General features: G+C 39.4%; 1 protein-coding gene across 4 annotated transcripts in view; it reads right to left on the bottom strand.

Moving 5' to 3' along the window:
- Positions 1 to 1,024: 1,024 nt before the first annotated feature.
- LOC131434537 (probable chitinase 10) overlaps positions 1,025 to 15,652 on the bottom strand; it is a 156,390-nt gene continuing 141,762 nt past the window's right edge. For all 4 annotated transcript variants that reach the window (XM_058601297.1, XM_058601296.1, XM_058601299.1 and 1 more), the window contains exons 3-9: positions 15,439 to 15,520; positions 5,338 to 5,597; positions 4,088 to 5,260; positions 3,908 to 4,019; positions 2,878 to 3,848; positions 2,611 to 2,812; positions 1,025 to 2,547 (exon numbers count right to left, since the gene is read on the bottom strand). In XM_058601297.1, coding sequence (XP_058457280.1) covers positions 2,342 to 2,547; positions 2,611 to 2,812; positions 2,878 to 3,848; positions 3,908 to 4,019; positions 4,088 to 5,260; positions 5,338 to 5,597; positions 15,439 to 15,520 — 3,006 coding nt within the window. In that variant the 3' untranslated portion in view covers positions 1,025 to 2,341. The remainder of the gene's footprint in view (positions 2,548 to 2,610; positions 2,813 to 2,877; positions 3,849 to 3,907; positions 4,020 to 4,087; positions 5,261 to 5,337; positions 5,598 to 15,438; positions 15,521 to 15,652) is intronic.

Here is a 15,652-nt window from a genome sequence, read left to right as displayed (position 1 = left end):
CAGCTTTCTTCACGTTTCGCCTTCGTCTCATCAGTGCTTAAAGCAGTTCAAATTGAAATGCCATCTCCGCCTAACAGTTCAATTGATCTTTGTAGTTTTATCGAAAAATTGTGTTCATCGACGAAGCTCATTTCTGGTTGAATGGGTGCGTCAGCAAAGCAAAGTAGCCGCATCTGGAGTGATGATCAGTGAAGCATTACAAGAGCCACCAGTGCATCCCAAAAAAGTAACTGTTTGGTGTGGATTATGGGTCGGTGGTATTATTCGTAAAATACCGTCCGATATGTTGGAGAGAGTGTGCCAAAATTGGACCTTGCGCATAGGCCATCTAAAGCGGATCCGTGACCATCATTTTCAAACATTAAATTATATTGATCGTTCTATCGATTCCAATAAAGATTTCATCAATTTTCTTAAGAAAAAAAAACACCCTTTACATTCTCATTGGTGAAAAAACTCTCTTAGAATTGTAATTTTCATCAGTTCGGATTTCTACAAATTCAGTAGTCTAATCTGAATAAAATTCGATGGCAATTATACGAATCCACAAGATCGTTCATTTGAGTCTAAGGTTTTTTAAGTCGGACCGGTCATCTGTGAGAAAACAGATGGCACAATTTAAATATCACCCATTACACATATCACCCTGTAATTTCGGTTCTGGAGCTATGATCGTAGTGAAACTCAATTATAGGCTATTATGAGCTTTCATTATATTCTAAGTTAGTTGGAAATCGTTTCAGCCCTCTCTGATAAAATTTAGAGCACATTATTTTTCATATTTCATATTTTTTCCCCCACGATATCTTTCATTTGAATTTTTTAGATTTTGAAAATAGGTCCAGTCACCTCTGATATCGAAAAACTGAGTCGAATGATGCATGATACTCGTGTCTTTGAGGCTCGGATCAAAAGTTGCTTTTCAGAATGTTTGCATTGCCTTTTCTATATAAGAAAGACAAAAAACTATTAAACTAAAAACCTAAAACCATCGAAAAGCCCGTCTAAATAAAATAAGTTGAAACAAAATTTTTAAATAATTATTTATTTCAAAAAAATCGCTCTGAACCATTTGTAAACTACAATTATTGCATTTCACATTGGAACCATTTATTTGTATTTTATTCTATCTCAAAGATTATCGCTTCGTTTTTCGACTTCTAAAATTACCGGGAGGGCAGTGTCTAGATCTTGCTGGAAAGTTGTCTAATCTCCGAATGATTTTTTTGTTTCGCTTCTTTCGCCAATGTTTTTTTTCTCCGGTTTGCTGATGGTTCTTCTCTGCACATCCTACTTCAACATTACGGTTTATTTCGAAAGATTTAATGCAACTACTGGCTGACGTGGTCCGCAGTACCACTTACATTTTCTTACTAATAGAAAATGAGCAGTCCATTCATCTTCCTACTTTCACCGAATGCTTTCTTCCGCTTTCCACAGTCTTCCGGTGTCCGATGTTCAACGTGCTTCTTTTCTGTTGTTTTGTTTTTGCTGTTTATATACACTTAACTATCACAGATTTTATACATCTATTCAAAAACACATTTACACAGAGTTTTGCGAATTAGCTGTTTTGTGAAACGTTGCCGAAAGAAAACAAAATTCTTTGAAAAAATTCAACAAAAAATAAGAAGCTCATTTTTTCTTGTTGTTTTTGTTCCGCTCATTTCTTTAAAGATGGTTCCCTTAATGGTTTACATTGTTTGTCTGATGAATAAAGCAATTCATCTTTCGTTAAAGTTCCATTGTTTTTATGAATTATTTCTGTTGCCGCAAATTGCTAGCTTTTCCATCTTCATAACAATACTTATATTTAAAGGGGGAGGTTTCTCATTTGTTTCGTATATAAATAGCATTCGTTAAACGTAAAGGATATAAAAAGAGTGGTACTAAGATTTGCTCTACGAATAGTTTGTGTCTCATGTGATTGTATATGGTCCTGTGCATTCAGAAAAAAAGTAAACCTTTCGATTTTGTGAACTAGCCGAGATGACGGTTATTTTCCTACACGCGTCGCGGATGTTTCGATTACCTGATTTTTGTTCAGCTGAGTGCAATACGGGTGCAATTTAAGATTTATTAAAAGATATTTACAACAGGTTTGTCAATACTTAGATTACCCATAAATATGTTGCTCCGAGGGTGATCAACGATTGGAGTATTTTTTTTGTGAACCTAACTTTCGCGGACCGGTTTTGATCGTATTATCGCACTATTCTATTTTGCTTACGAACCTAAAAAAATTAAAGATCGTAAACGTCTGTTCTACATTTTGATCGTACGTCAAAGTTAGGACGCGGCTTCAGACATTGTGTCTACCACCCTAGCAGACCAGGACCGTTTAGGCACTAGCCTGTCCATGATTTTGGCAACCTTCGACATTTTCTGGCCAATCGCACACATTTTCATTCGGGTTGAACACCAAATTGGCTGGGCAGGGCATGTGATGTTTGCGTTCACCTTCGCACATGAAGTAGTGAGTACAATCGCTTTTGTCGGGATGATAGCTGATATGACCGTCTTCTTCGGCGCAGGTGACTTCATTGGCTGGAAAAATAGAAACCAAATGTTTGATTGACTTCGATAGAAATAGCTTCCCTAGCTACTTACGATCCTTGGTGGTGTAAGCACCTCGTGGTCCGGAAGACTCATAGGGACCATCGTATTCCAGCAGAACCTTATAGTCTTCCAGTTCATTGTTGAGCACACTTAACAGGGGGAATTTTCCACTTCCACAACGGCCGGAGAAGTCATCCATGTCAATTGACCACACCATAATACCACCGAAACCCATTTCTTTAAGCCACTCCATCTGTTAGGGGGAAAAAACCCGAAGCTGAAGAAAACGTTTATCGAAAGAACCTATCCCTAACGTACCTTCGTCTTCAGTGATCGTTCGTCGTCAAATCCGACCCACTGATCCTTGCGGTAAGCGAATGGCACTTGCTGTTCGGAATCCCACACCAGAGTTGTGTTGTCCACTCCCAGGAAGGCACAAATTTCGTAGTAGCTCAAGAATCCTGCTTCGTTGGTAAATTTGCCTGGGTTACCACCTCCGGAAGCTGGTGCTCCAATATCGAACTGTGTCTGGTTAACCAAGGTGAACGAGCGACCATAGGTCGGCATACCTATCAGTAGCTTTTCTTTGGGAGCACCCTGCTTGACCCATTCCCGTGCACTGTAGTCTACGGTCAGTTTCTTCTGATAAGCGGATGCTGTGTCCAGTGGGAATAGCGGAGAGTTGTGCCCAACCTGACGTTCCCACTGTCCATGGAAGTCGTAGGTCATAACATTGATGAAATCAAGATATTTGGAAATTTCTGGAACATCGTAGCCAGCAGCAATGGCTTCGAAAGAGGCTGGCACAGCGGCCGTAAGGAGCAGTCTCGGTTGTCCCGATGTCTTGGCTTCACCCTCGAAAGCAATACGCAGCTCGCGAAGTAGATCGACGTAAGCCTTACGATCGTCCGCTCCCCGTGGATACTCCCAGTCTACGTCTAATCCATTGAACTGGTACTCGCGAAGGAACTCAATAGCTTCATACACAAACTGGTTCATGCGGAAAACATTCGAGGTAAGTTCCTTGAACGGAGTTGATCCAAAGGCCCATCCTCCAATGGCCAGCAGAATCTGCAGATCGGGATTCTTTTCGCGAAGAGCAATCACCTCGTCATACATGTCGGGATCACTTTCGTTGGCTTCGGTTAGTTTGTGGTCCTTGAGAGTGGCAAAAGCATAGACCACGTGAGTACACAGCTTGGCATCAATATCCTTGGGTTCAAATTTTCCAGCTCCGGGTCGCTTAGATGACCAGCTGGTCAGATAACAGAACACTTGGCCTGAACGAGCTGTTGACGGCAAACCTTTATTAGAGAACACATTAAACATTAACTAGGTGACTACTTACAGTTCTTTTCGATGGTAGCCAGACCCTGTTTGATGATTTTCTTCTGTGGTTTCTGAACCTTGCTGAGTAGCTCTTCAACGGAGATTTTGATGGGAGCTGGTTTCTCTTCTTCCTGTAATCATACCAATGAGGGAATACATGAATTAAAAATAATATATTTCTTGTAAGCGATAACATTACCTTCTCTTGGATAGTAGCGGCCACCTGGGACCAGTTCACATCCTTAGCCTCCTTGCCACGGCTCACGCCGAGTAGCTCCTCGCGCATTGCTCCGATAAGCGGATATTTGACGTTCCCTCCGCAAACCGTTCCACTGAAATCGTCCATATCCACGGTCCAGACCATTGCACCCGCATAACCGTTGGTTTTGATCCAGGTCATCTTGTTACGAATCGACCGTTCATCATCGAACCCAACCCACTGGTCTCCATCGACCATGTACGGCACCTTCATTTCATCGTCCCAAACGTACGCAGCTCCATTCAACAGAAGCTCGCAGATTTCGTAGTACGCCAAGAATCCGGACTCCTTGGTATATTCTCCGGCCTTACCACCATCCTTAGCCGGCGAATTGACCTTGTACCGATCCGTGTTAGTCAAAGTGAAAGAACGGCCGTAGGTTGCCATACCGATCACCAATTTCTCCTTCGGTGCCCCCATTTTAACCCATAAATTGGCTGCGAAGTCCACCGAAAGTTGCTTACGCCACTCAGAGTCCGATGAGGGAGCATACAACGGGGCATTGTGACCCGTTTCCCGTTCCCATTTACCATGGAAATCGTAAGCCATCAGATTGATGAAGTCCAAATAACTGGCAACGGCAGGGACATCGTATCCTCCACGCACATTATCGGGACCGACCGGAACGGCAGCCGTCAAGAGTAGCCTTTGTTGACGAATTTCCTGGGATTCGGCCTCGAATGCCTCTCTCAATTCCTTCAGCAGCAGAACAAAATTTTTCTTATCGTCCGATCCCTTCGGGTACTCCCAATCCATATCGAGTCCATCGAATCCTCGCTGGCGAAGGAACGGAATTGCCGAATAGATGAAGGTCTGACGTGCGTAACGGGTTGCTGACATTTCCTTGAATTTCTGAGTACCGAACGACCAACCGCCGATAGCCAACAGCACCTTCAACTTGGGATTGACCTTCTTCAGGGCCATCATCCTGTCGTACAGTCCGGTTTTACCGTCCTTGGTTTCATCATTGCTCTCGAACGAGCTCAGCTTACCCTTCTTCAGCCAACCGAATGCAAATATGATGTGGGTACAAAGATCCGCTGGAATATCCTCCGGAACAAACTTACCGAGCTTCGTGCGGTACTGAGACCAGTTGGTATAGTAGCAAACGATCTGTGGAATTCAAATAGTTCCAAAACGTTAACAATTACGATCGATTTGCGGTCTACCTCTTTTTTTTTGCAAATTACCTTATATCCATCCTTATCCTGCACTTTCTTGGTGACCAATGCGTTGGTAGTGGCACTGGCGAGGACGGCAGCACCGGCACCAGCGGCCAGGGCCGTACGTGTTTTGGACCGCACGCGGAATCGGTTGGTAGCCGAAGCCGGGGCTTGATCCGATCGGTCTTGGGCAATTTTTTTAATTGCGATCTGATTGTCCTCGATCGGTTGTTTCGACGAAGCCGTCGACGATTTCAAACTGGTCGGTCGTCTGATTCGTCGTTTCGCTGTTGAACAGAAAAGGAGAGAGAGAGAGGTTAGTGGTTACTAAGCTGCTGAATGCGATGTTTTTGCGATGATAATGATAGATTTTGTGTCGTTTGAGTCATTCGTATTCGTATTCGTACTTTCAGTGGGCAGTGAACTTTAAGTGGTCAACAGATGGGCAATAAGTCTCAAATAGTGGGTTTTTTCCGTTAGATAAAAAATCTATCGGAGAAAGGGTCTAAGCAAATGTATTCATGACTACTTTAGATAAACATGCAGAAAAATTTCAAAAAAATCATTGTTAATAGTGAATTTTGTTATATTTAAAAGAAAAAGTGAGCATTTGAAACCCTAAAGGGTGTTATGATCAAAAATTGGTGGAACAAGATTCGAATCATGTCTGTTAAAATAAATAAAAAGAATAAAAAAAATATTCATTGAAGCTTTCCTCTTAACAAAATGCGATTATCCGGGGCTTTCGTTTGACACTTTCCAGCAAGTTCTGTAATGCATCCTTGGTAACTTCTCTCTTTACATATAAACTGTATCGTGTTAGTTTTCTTTAAACTGCAACTCGCTAATATTTTTTATCACTGGAGTTTCCACTTGCCCCAATATTTTTTTCTGACTCCTTGAGAGAAGGTTGAATTTTCGTTGTACGTGGAATACCATTCCCTGGTACCAAGATGACAAATCCGATCAAAACAGAATTGCTTGAGGAAAGGAAACAACAGTGCTGGCGCTCTGGGGCATAAATGTTTTGGTTGATGATTCCGGTCATGATTTAAATATCGCTCTTCAAATCAATGGAACAGATGGCTCACCATACGAAATATTTCTTTAGGTATATAAAAACCCTTCTTCCTGTAGCCGATGAATATTTCAGTTTAGTAAGCTCTTTAAAATCTGAAAGTCTTGAGATAGGTTTCAGCATCCTATACCCTGTAATCAAACATCATTCATTGCTTGCGCGACCGACTGACTTGATTTGCTTATTGATTTGGAGGTTCTTGTAAGTGGATAGATCTGCTAGTTTTCACACAAATATTCTCTGAATACTCTTATTACATTAGTAACGGTGAATTATGCCACATTAATCAACTTCGGCTACTTTACGTGCGAGTTGTATGAATTTTCGCGATGGGCAAGCAAAATTTTGACACGTTGCTACTCTACATTGTACCAGCCGAGAAGCAAATGTCAAAATCAAACAGTAGGCATGATGTATGATGAGATCGAAAGCGACATAGTGTACTCTAAGGTCGATGTCAGAGTGAACGCAGAACGCGGAGCGATTCAATGCGATGCGATGTAGTGAACGCATCGCATTCACTCTGACAGGTTTGCTTTGATCAAGTGTAACTAGCTCACACGCACGTCTTGACGCTCCGCGTTACGCTTGCACTCTGACAGAAACCTAAGTGTGTAAGTCAACTTGAAATTGCACGTGATCAATTTAATTAGGACAAAGATTGTTGAGCTTCACATAAAAACTTTTGAATTCTAAACGCAATATAGGATGTCGGAGGCCTACACAATCGGCGTGTTTTGTTTAACGACAAGCTGCAGAAGGAGATCAGCAGTAATTTTGCACATATTTGGAATTCTCTCAGAATGATTGTTTTTAGATTCGACGATATCTTAAATATATATGTCCCTGTTCGTTAATACGTAGATATAACTTTTAATCAAAATCTTCACTTATATATTGGTACAATTACGATGCCAAAATAATTCAACGTTTGCACCAAGGATTTTGCAAGTTAGGTGCTTTGGAAATTTAAATTACTGACGACTAGCTGTTTTTTTCCGATGATGTGGAATTAGTTGCAAAAGTTCATGGGCTTTATGAAACTGTCTGCTATTTTTGTCTCAGTTCTCTAACAAAAATTTAGGAAAGCTATCCCGCAACTTGGAATAATACACAGTTTTGGTCACATATGCCTTTGGTAGTGATGCATCGTCCTACAAAAACAAAACAGACAGGGAAAAAATGAATGATAACATGAAAATTATGTAACACGATACCTAGTGACACCAATTCTCAAAGACAGTTTTCATTCGCAATCTTCTCCGATTTGAGGAAATCGTTCTGTCAATTGAACTACTCTGGATGTGATGAAACACAACTTAGTAGATTCCCCGGTAAAAAAAGATCATGGCATATGCTCTGACAGTATGGTTTAAATATTAGTCTAAAGCTTTTCTCATTCATACCAATCGAATCTCTTTTTGATTCTTTGGCCGGATAATGATATGTTAGATTTTGAACTGTCTCTGTTGTCGTCTATTTTTCTTACCCAATGTTTGCTCGATAGGATCTAGATTTAACAATTCATTTAACCTTGTAGAATTGAAAAAAAAAATGTTTACAATTTCTCTCTATTTTACATTCGAGACTCAAGATAAACAAAGCTAGATGTTAATCCATCAATCTAAAATTTTAAAATTTTGAATTTGGTAGGTAATTCAATAATTTTTTCAATGTTAACTTCCCTCTCTGAGCAGCCTAGATAGCCGTGTAGTGTCGGTAGCGGTTTCCCAACTGGCTAAGAATAACGCTACGGTCCACCTGTACCGGTGGTATAAGTCCACCAAACAGGTAAGCCGTGTGGCATCCGGCGGAATTATTTTTTACCAAGAATTGATCCACTGGTTTCCTATTCCATGTCGTAAAAGGCCACAAAAATAGGAACTCCTAAGTCAAGGTGTATTTCCGTGCCGATGGCTGAATGACTGCAGGAGGTTAAACATTGCAGTCGTGAACGGAATATCTTGGGTTTTTCCTCAAGGTGGTGTACTATTCCCACTCTTATGGAACCTAGTCACTGATAGTTTGTTAAGGAAACTTAATAACCTCGGATTTCCGACTTATGGTTTTGCCGACGATTATCATATATTAATGACCGGTATAAGCATTAACACTCTCTTTGATTTAATGCAGCAAGCCCTGCGATCTGTTGAACAATGGTGTTGTCAGGTTGGATTATCTGTAAATCCGGGCAAAACATCAATGGTGCTTTTCACTCATCGTAGGATAATTACAGAAGCTCGTCCGTTGCAGTTCTTTGGTTCAGGGGTCACTGTGGTCGATCAAGTTAAATACGTTGGGGTTATTCTTGACTTAAAACTGAATTGGTATGCTCACATTGACTTCAGGATTGAAAGAGCTTGCATGGCTTTCGGCCAATGCAGACGAGCTTTTGTAAAATCGTGGGGACTCAAACCCAGATATATTCATTGGATCTACACAACTATTGTTAGACCAATTTTAGCATATGGATGTCTTGTATGGTGGCAGAAAGGAGAAGTCGCGACAGTTCAGTCAAAGCTAAATCATCTCCAAAGGATGGTCCTAATGGCGATGACAGGAGCATTCACGACAACTCCGACTGCTGCTCTAGAGGCGCTACTGTGCATTAAACCACTACATGCGTTCCTAAAACAAGAAGCATTATCTTGTGCATACCGTCTTAAGGTTATAGGCTTTGGAACAGTAACCCTTTGGATTATGCTACTAGCCACACTCGCTTGTGGTCTCAAATGGTTACGTGGGATGAGTATTTACTCGCTCCTAGTGACCTAACTCTCACATGCAGTTTTCCTTTTAAAACATTCAATGTGAGCTATCCTCTTCGTTAGGAATGGTTGTCTGGTTGTCTGGAACGACAACTTGATGAACACATAGTTTGTTTTACGGTTCTCTGTTGAATGGTCGTGCTGGTGCTGGTGTCTACTGTCGTGAAATGAGGCTGGAGCAGTCTTATTCACTTGGTAGATACTGTACTGTGTTCCAAGCAGAAATCTACGCAATTCTGTGTGGAGTACAATCGGCACTTCAGCAGAGGATCTGTGGTAAACGTATTTATTTTTGTTCCGACAGTCAGGCAGCCTTAAAAGCACTCAGTTCGAATGACTCACGGTCGAATCTAGTGATCGCATGTCGAACTCAAATTGAAGGCCTCAGCATTTCAAATGCTGTTTACTTCTTATGGGTACCCGGCCATTCTGGTATTACTGGAAATGAATGGGCTGATGAGTTGGCTAGAGCTGGTGCAACGAATGATTTCGTTGGTCCTGAACCAGCTTTACCACTTTCAACTAGTTGTATAAAGCACAAGATACGTTCTTGAGCTGCATCCAAACATGCCAGCTACTGACGCAGCTTGCAAACTTGCGCTCAGACAAAAGCATTTCTACCAGATTTAAATCTGAAAATGTCAAAGTGTCTACTGCATTTCTCCAAGTATCATTGAAGTATTCTGGTCAGAGCTCAGACTGGACATTGCAAACTCAATTATCACATGGCTACTATTCAACGTGCTGAGTATTATTCGTGTGATTTGTGTAAATGCGATTATGGTACTTCATATCATCTGATATGTAACTGTCCCGCTTTGACGCAGCTACGTATCCGGGTTTTTGGTTCTCCATACATGGTTGAGTCTGTGTATGCGGAGCTAAAATTGAAGGATATTCTCTCGTTTCTCACCCAATGTGGTAAGGAGCTATAGTCAGAAGGGTTCATCGTTCTTCCTGGAGTGAATGAATCCCTTCTGTATTCACCTTAAATAGGGTTTGGCAGATTGTTTGGCATCCTTTAGGGGTTACCGAATTTACTTCTGCTCGTACATACTGCGAATCGTTCTGCATTCTTCCGGGAGTGCAGAATGGTGTCGCTTTTGTAAGATCTCTAAATCCTCTCGGGGGTTGGAGGTTTTATGAACAGCAGACTGTTCTGGACCTCGTAGAGGTTCAGAATTTCCTTCTGCTTCCACTAAATGTGATCCTCAGCAGATTGTTCAGCATCCCTTAGGGGTGCAGAATTTACTTCTGCTTTTATGTGTTTTTGTGTCGTCAATTTTTCCCATCCTCCTAGTCCAACCCTTACCATTTCCTTTCAATCCTTCCCTCTTATATATCGGGAAAATGATGCTAAAAACATATTGATGGCAAGGCACAAATCTCCAAATATCAAGGGGAACGTGCCATTTGAGCCAATTTGTTCTGATTCCTGATTCCTGATAGTAGATTCCCCGGTGAAAAAAGATCATGGCATATGCTCTGACAGTATGGTTTAAATATTAGTCTAAAGCTTTTCTCATTCATACCAATCGAATCTCTTTTTGATTCTTTGGCCGGATAATGATATGTTAGATTTTGAACTGTCTCTGTTGTCGTCTATTTTTCTTACCCAATGTTTGCTCGATAGGATCTAGATTTAACAATTCATTTAACCTTGTAGAATTGAAAAAAAAAATGTTTACAATTTCTCTCTATTTTACATTCGAGACTCAAGATAAACAAAGCTAGATGTTAATCCATCAATCTAAAATTTTAAAATTTTGAATTTGGTAGGTAATTCAATAATTTTTTAACTGTTTTGGTTTTAGGTAAGCGGGAACTGCTCACAGTGTAGGCCAGTCACAAATAATGGTGGAGCAATCATGAGCGTAAAAGTTATGAAAACAAAATAAAGTCTTTCTAGATTTTTTTTCAGGTGGCTTCAAATATTTCAATGGAAGAAAATATCGTAATAAGTTCTTTGTTATTGATTTAGTGGTCCTTGAAAGAACCGATTCCTGGAACTACTTCGATATTTTACATTTTCCTCGGTTGTACGTTTCCCGAATTCGACGGATCTGCTTAATAACGATGAAAATAATTGCCTCTCGTGTGGGGCGAAATTCTCGAAATTCTAAAGAAATACTCGAATTGAATGAAAATTTGTATCCTAGAGTACTGCATAGCTTTTAAATAGTAGAAATATTTTGCATTTTATTATTTATCATATCAATACTTTCGGTTTTTCCTGTTTTATTTTCTTCTATTCATAAACCATTCATATTTATTTCATTATCATTTGTTTATCGTTTCTTATTTTTCACTCTGTGTCAAGCTTTTTGCTCTTAGGCTTCGACTCATTTCATGGATAATTAAAAGTTTTGTTTAAAACCTGACAGTTCAGTGACAAACATAACTCAACAACATGTTCGAGAGCATGATAATTTTTCACAGTTTAACAGTTTGTTCAGGCACTGATAAAAATCTAAAATTGTTTCCTATGTTTCCTGAAATCTTGCAAAATCGTTAGTTTTGGTCATGGATTAATGTGATGTGTATTTTACCTGTGTGCAATTCCCATCACCATGAGAATTTTTATTCGTAATCGGAGAGGTAGGAAAACGGAGGATAAAACTTCTGTAATCGAAAATCTTAAAAATGCTAATCTTGCAAAAATGTAAAAGTTTTAGATCTTAAAAAATCGTTTCTGCGTATTGCAAAAATTTGTAAATTCTTCTTGAAGCTTTTCGTATGCTCTCGTTTTTGTATGCGTATATGTGCGCTTTTTATGTGGGGTGTACATACCGCATATCTTTGGAAAATCGTATAAAATTAAAAATCACATGTCAGATGTTTTGGAAATGCGAGAAATGTGAAAAAATGGTAATGTTAAAAAAAATTCCGCAGTTCTACTCACAAAAAGCTAATAAAAGTCACTTTCATTGACTCTAAATAGACGAAAATGACAAGAATTCATTGTCACTCTCAGCTTCGCTTGCAAGCTATGAGAACGAAATCCATGTCCAGTCAATGACATAAGCGGGACAGTAGTTTCAAAATTGTGTTTTGCCTTTCTCATATAGAAAGGTTATGCAATCACTGTGAAAACCGACTTTCGAACCGAGGCCCGGAGGGCCGAGTGTCATATACCATTCGACTCAGTTCGTCGAGTACGCAAAATGTCTGTATGTGTGTATGTGTGTGTATGTGCGTATGTGTGTATGTAACGTTGTTTTGCACTAACTTTTCTCGGAGATGGCTGAACTGATTTTCACAAACTTAAATTCAAATGAAAGGTCTTGTTGTCCCATACAAAATTCCTGAATATTATTTGGATCCGACATCCGGTTCCGGAATTATGGGGTAAAATATGCAAAAAATTGTGAAAATAAGTGCACTAACTTTTCTCGAGGATGGCTAAACCGATTTTCACAAACTTAGATTCAAATGAAAGGTCTTGTGGTCCTATATAAAATTCCTGCATAATATTCGAATCCGACTTCCGGTTCCTGAGCTATGGGGTAAAATGTGCAAAAAAAATTAAAATATGTGTTCTAACTTTTCTCATAGATGGCGTGACCGATTTTCATAAACTTAGGTTCAAATGAAAGGTCCTGTGGTCCCATACGTAATTCCTAAATTTCATGCCGATCCAACTTCCGGATCCGGAAATATAGGGTAAAGTGTGTTAAAAATTTTATACCATCACTTAAAATGGGGAAAAACCTTAAAAAAATTCTAAATCGACCTCAAATCTTTTCCAATTGATAGTTTTTATCAGCAGACGGTCAAACAAACCGATTTCGGTTATTTTTTTAAGAATCGAAGAAAAATATTTTGAAAAATACCACAGTATTATATATGATAGTATGATTGATATGAGAAAGGTATCATTACACCACAAGGGTGGATTAAAACAGGTTGGTTTCGTCTTGTCATAGAAGAAAGAGTGACGTTGGCAATTATACTCTTTTTTTGTTTCAATGAGAAACGAGAATGCTTCGTCTCTCTTCGTTTGTTCTGGTGTCGGTATTTTCGAATGAGACAGTAAAATATTGAAAATGAGACTGATGGGTTGGATTCTTTCATTGAGAATGCGTGACAATTTTAAGCTCTGGTCCCGGGCAATTCTATTGAATATTTTTTTCGACGAAACTAGCATTTCTAAGATATTTTGGCATCAAACCCAAAAATCCCAATAACTTTTTATTTGTCAGATTTTCACATGAGTCGTAGTTTTTGACAGCGCTTTACTATTGCCCACTTTCCTATTTCATTCCTTTGCATCATTCTATTGTTCGGTTCATTAGCGTTCGTTTCTTTTTTTTTCGTTTGTTTCGTTCGTTTCCTGGTCCTCTCAAAGGAGGTTGCAGGTTAAAGGACTATTCACACATATTCGGTCCGGTTCAGTGCCGGCACGACACCGTGCACGGATACTGATATTATTTCATTCGTTTTCTATGCGCTCATTCACACCTATCCGGCACCGTGCCGTTTCAGTGCAGCTCGCCGTCAGTGTAGCGTCCGTCCGGCAAACTCAAATTCGTCGTCACCGATATTTTTTTATTTTCACTGAAGTCGGTATGTTGACTGTGCCGGAACGGAAACAGCACGGAAACGGAACGGAAGGGTTCCGATAAAAAAAGAACACTGACGGCGCACTGAAGGCACTTCCACTGAACCGCCACGGAACTGAAATGTGTGAATAGTCCTTAAAGATGTAACTGTGAAATAGTATTTCTTGAATGTAGAATATTTGACCCGAGTGTGTCTGCTTATGGCTCCACTTAACCCTTTTTAACAATCACTATATCAAAGTGACTTAATGGGTAAGGCTACCACGGAAATTTAGAAAAAATCAAATATTTTTAGTGAGCCTAAAATTTTCCTAAAACCCTCTAGAATGAAAAATGTCTTGTGGTCAAAACGAATCTCGAACTGGTTGTTTGCGAAGGCACCTCGCGCTGCATTTCATGCATCTTGAGACAATTTTAAATGCGTTTTTCTCGGAACACGATCCTAAAAATCGGGCAAACTCATAGCAGCTTCAAATCTTTATCGATTGTTTCCAAATTATGAGGAGACTTTTATAAACGCATTATTTAGTATACCACTTAGGGGTTTCTTGATATTCAATAAACAATACAATATAAAATGTTCATGCAAAATATGGAACTTTTCACTTATATGCTTATAATTTTTCGAAAAATTAGTATTTTCGAAATCTCCTACGCGGTATACTAGTTTATGATATACACTTTAAAAAATCTTTGGTTCGTCCATTTTGGATCTCTCGGGAAACTAGCCGCAGCAACTTGGTCATGAAAAGGCTATTGTTTATCGGAATTATGTAACAATAATGTTTTTTTGTACGTTGAAGTACACTTGATTGAACACTGAAAAATAAATTTCACTATATTTTCGGAAAACGTTCCTGAAATTGTCTTAGTTTTTTTATGCGCATGTAAGGCCTTATTTTCACACTTCAAATCTGATTTTCTCAGAAACAGTGACGAATATCAAAAAACCCAACTGACAATCTCTTAGAAAATTAGTTTAGATTATTCTGTGAAAATTTCAGAATGATTCATTGACTTTAGCGGTCGGGAAAGTCTTTTTCTGAAAGAAGAATTGCTTAGCTTAGCGGAACTTGTTCATTGAATATCTCGCCCTCAAAAGCATGGATCAAAAATCTATTCTGACAAGGTCTAGATAATTTAGTTCAGATGCGATTGATCGTTAATATCCGAGATTCTTTGACACAAACTCCTACCAAGTCGAAAATAAAACTGAGGGATCGACTTTCCATTCTCGCAACTAGCGACATGAAGAATTTTAATGGCTTGAAATAATTTTCAAATAGCCTGGAATAGCGACACATATTATGAAAATTGTATTGATCTGGTAACCAATGTTTATCGCAAACTAATTATAACAGATTCATTCAATTCATATTCCTAACCAGAAAGTAAAGACAAAAAGTAACGGAAGTACACAAATGAAATACTTCCGTTACTCGAGTCATCCCGCTCGGATTATTACATAACAGCGGCAATCGGATCATAGGATCGCACGATTCGACGCGCAGAATCATGATCTATGGTAGGTGCAAGCGGAGAAACTCGATTCATAAATTGGCTGGACTGGGCAATAAATTTAGTTTATTTAATTACCGAGACCAATTTTATGGACGCTTGCTTAGATTGTGATCTTTAAATGTCAGGTGTCACCATGTATGTGTATGTGTGTGTGTGTGTGGAGGGCTCTTTTTTATTGACGGTCACAGCAGATACTTACTCTGAGCGCAGTCTGTGGTGTGTGAGAAGATTGCTATGATGACGCATAACACTATCGCTATTCTGAGTATCCGTGGTGTTAACTGGAAAGAAATACAAGAGAAATGAAGATTGGTTAGGAGGCTAGCAAACTTGAAAAAATGATATATGAATAATGATAAGAAAATACCATACGAGTTCGACGTTCTTAGATATTTGCTAGAAAAAAGGTTTAC

Source organism: Malaya genurostris, chromosome 3 (assembly GCF_030247185.1).
Source record: "Malaya genurostris strain Urasoe2022 chromosome 3, Malgen_1.1, whole genome shotgun sequence".
Taxonomy (NCBI): domain Eukaryota; kingdom Metazoa; phylum Arthropoda; class Insecta; order Diptera; family Culicidae; genus Malaya; species Malaya genurostris.
Note: the sequence above shows the minus strand (reverse complement) of the source record. Positions and strands in the feature narration are given on the sequence as shown.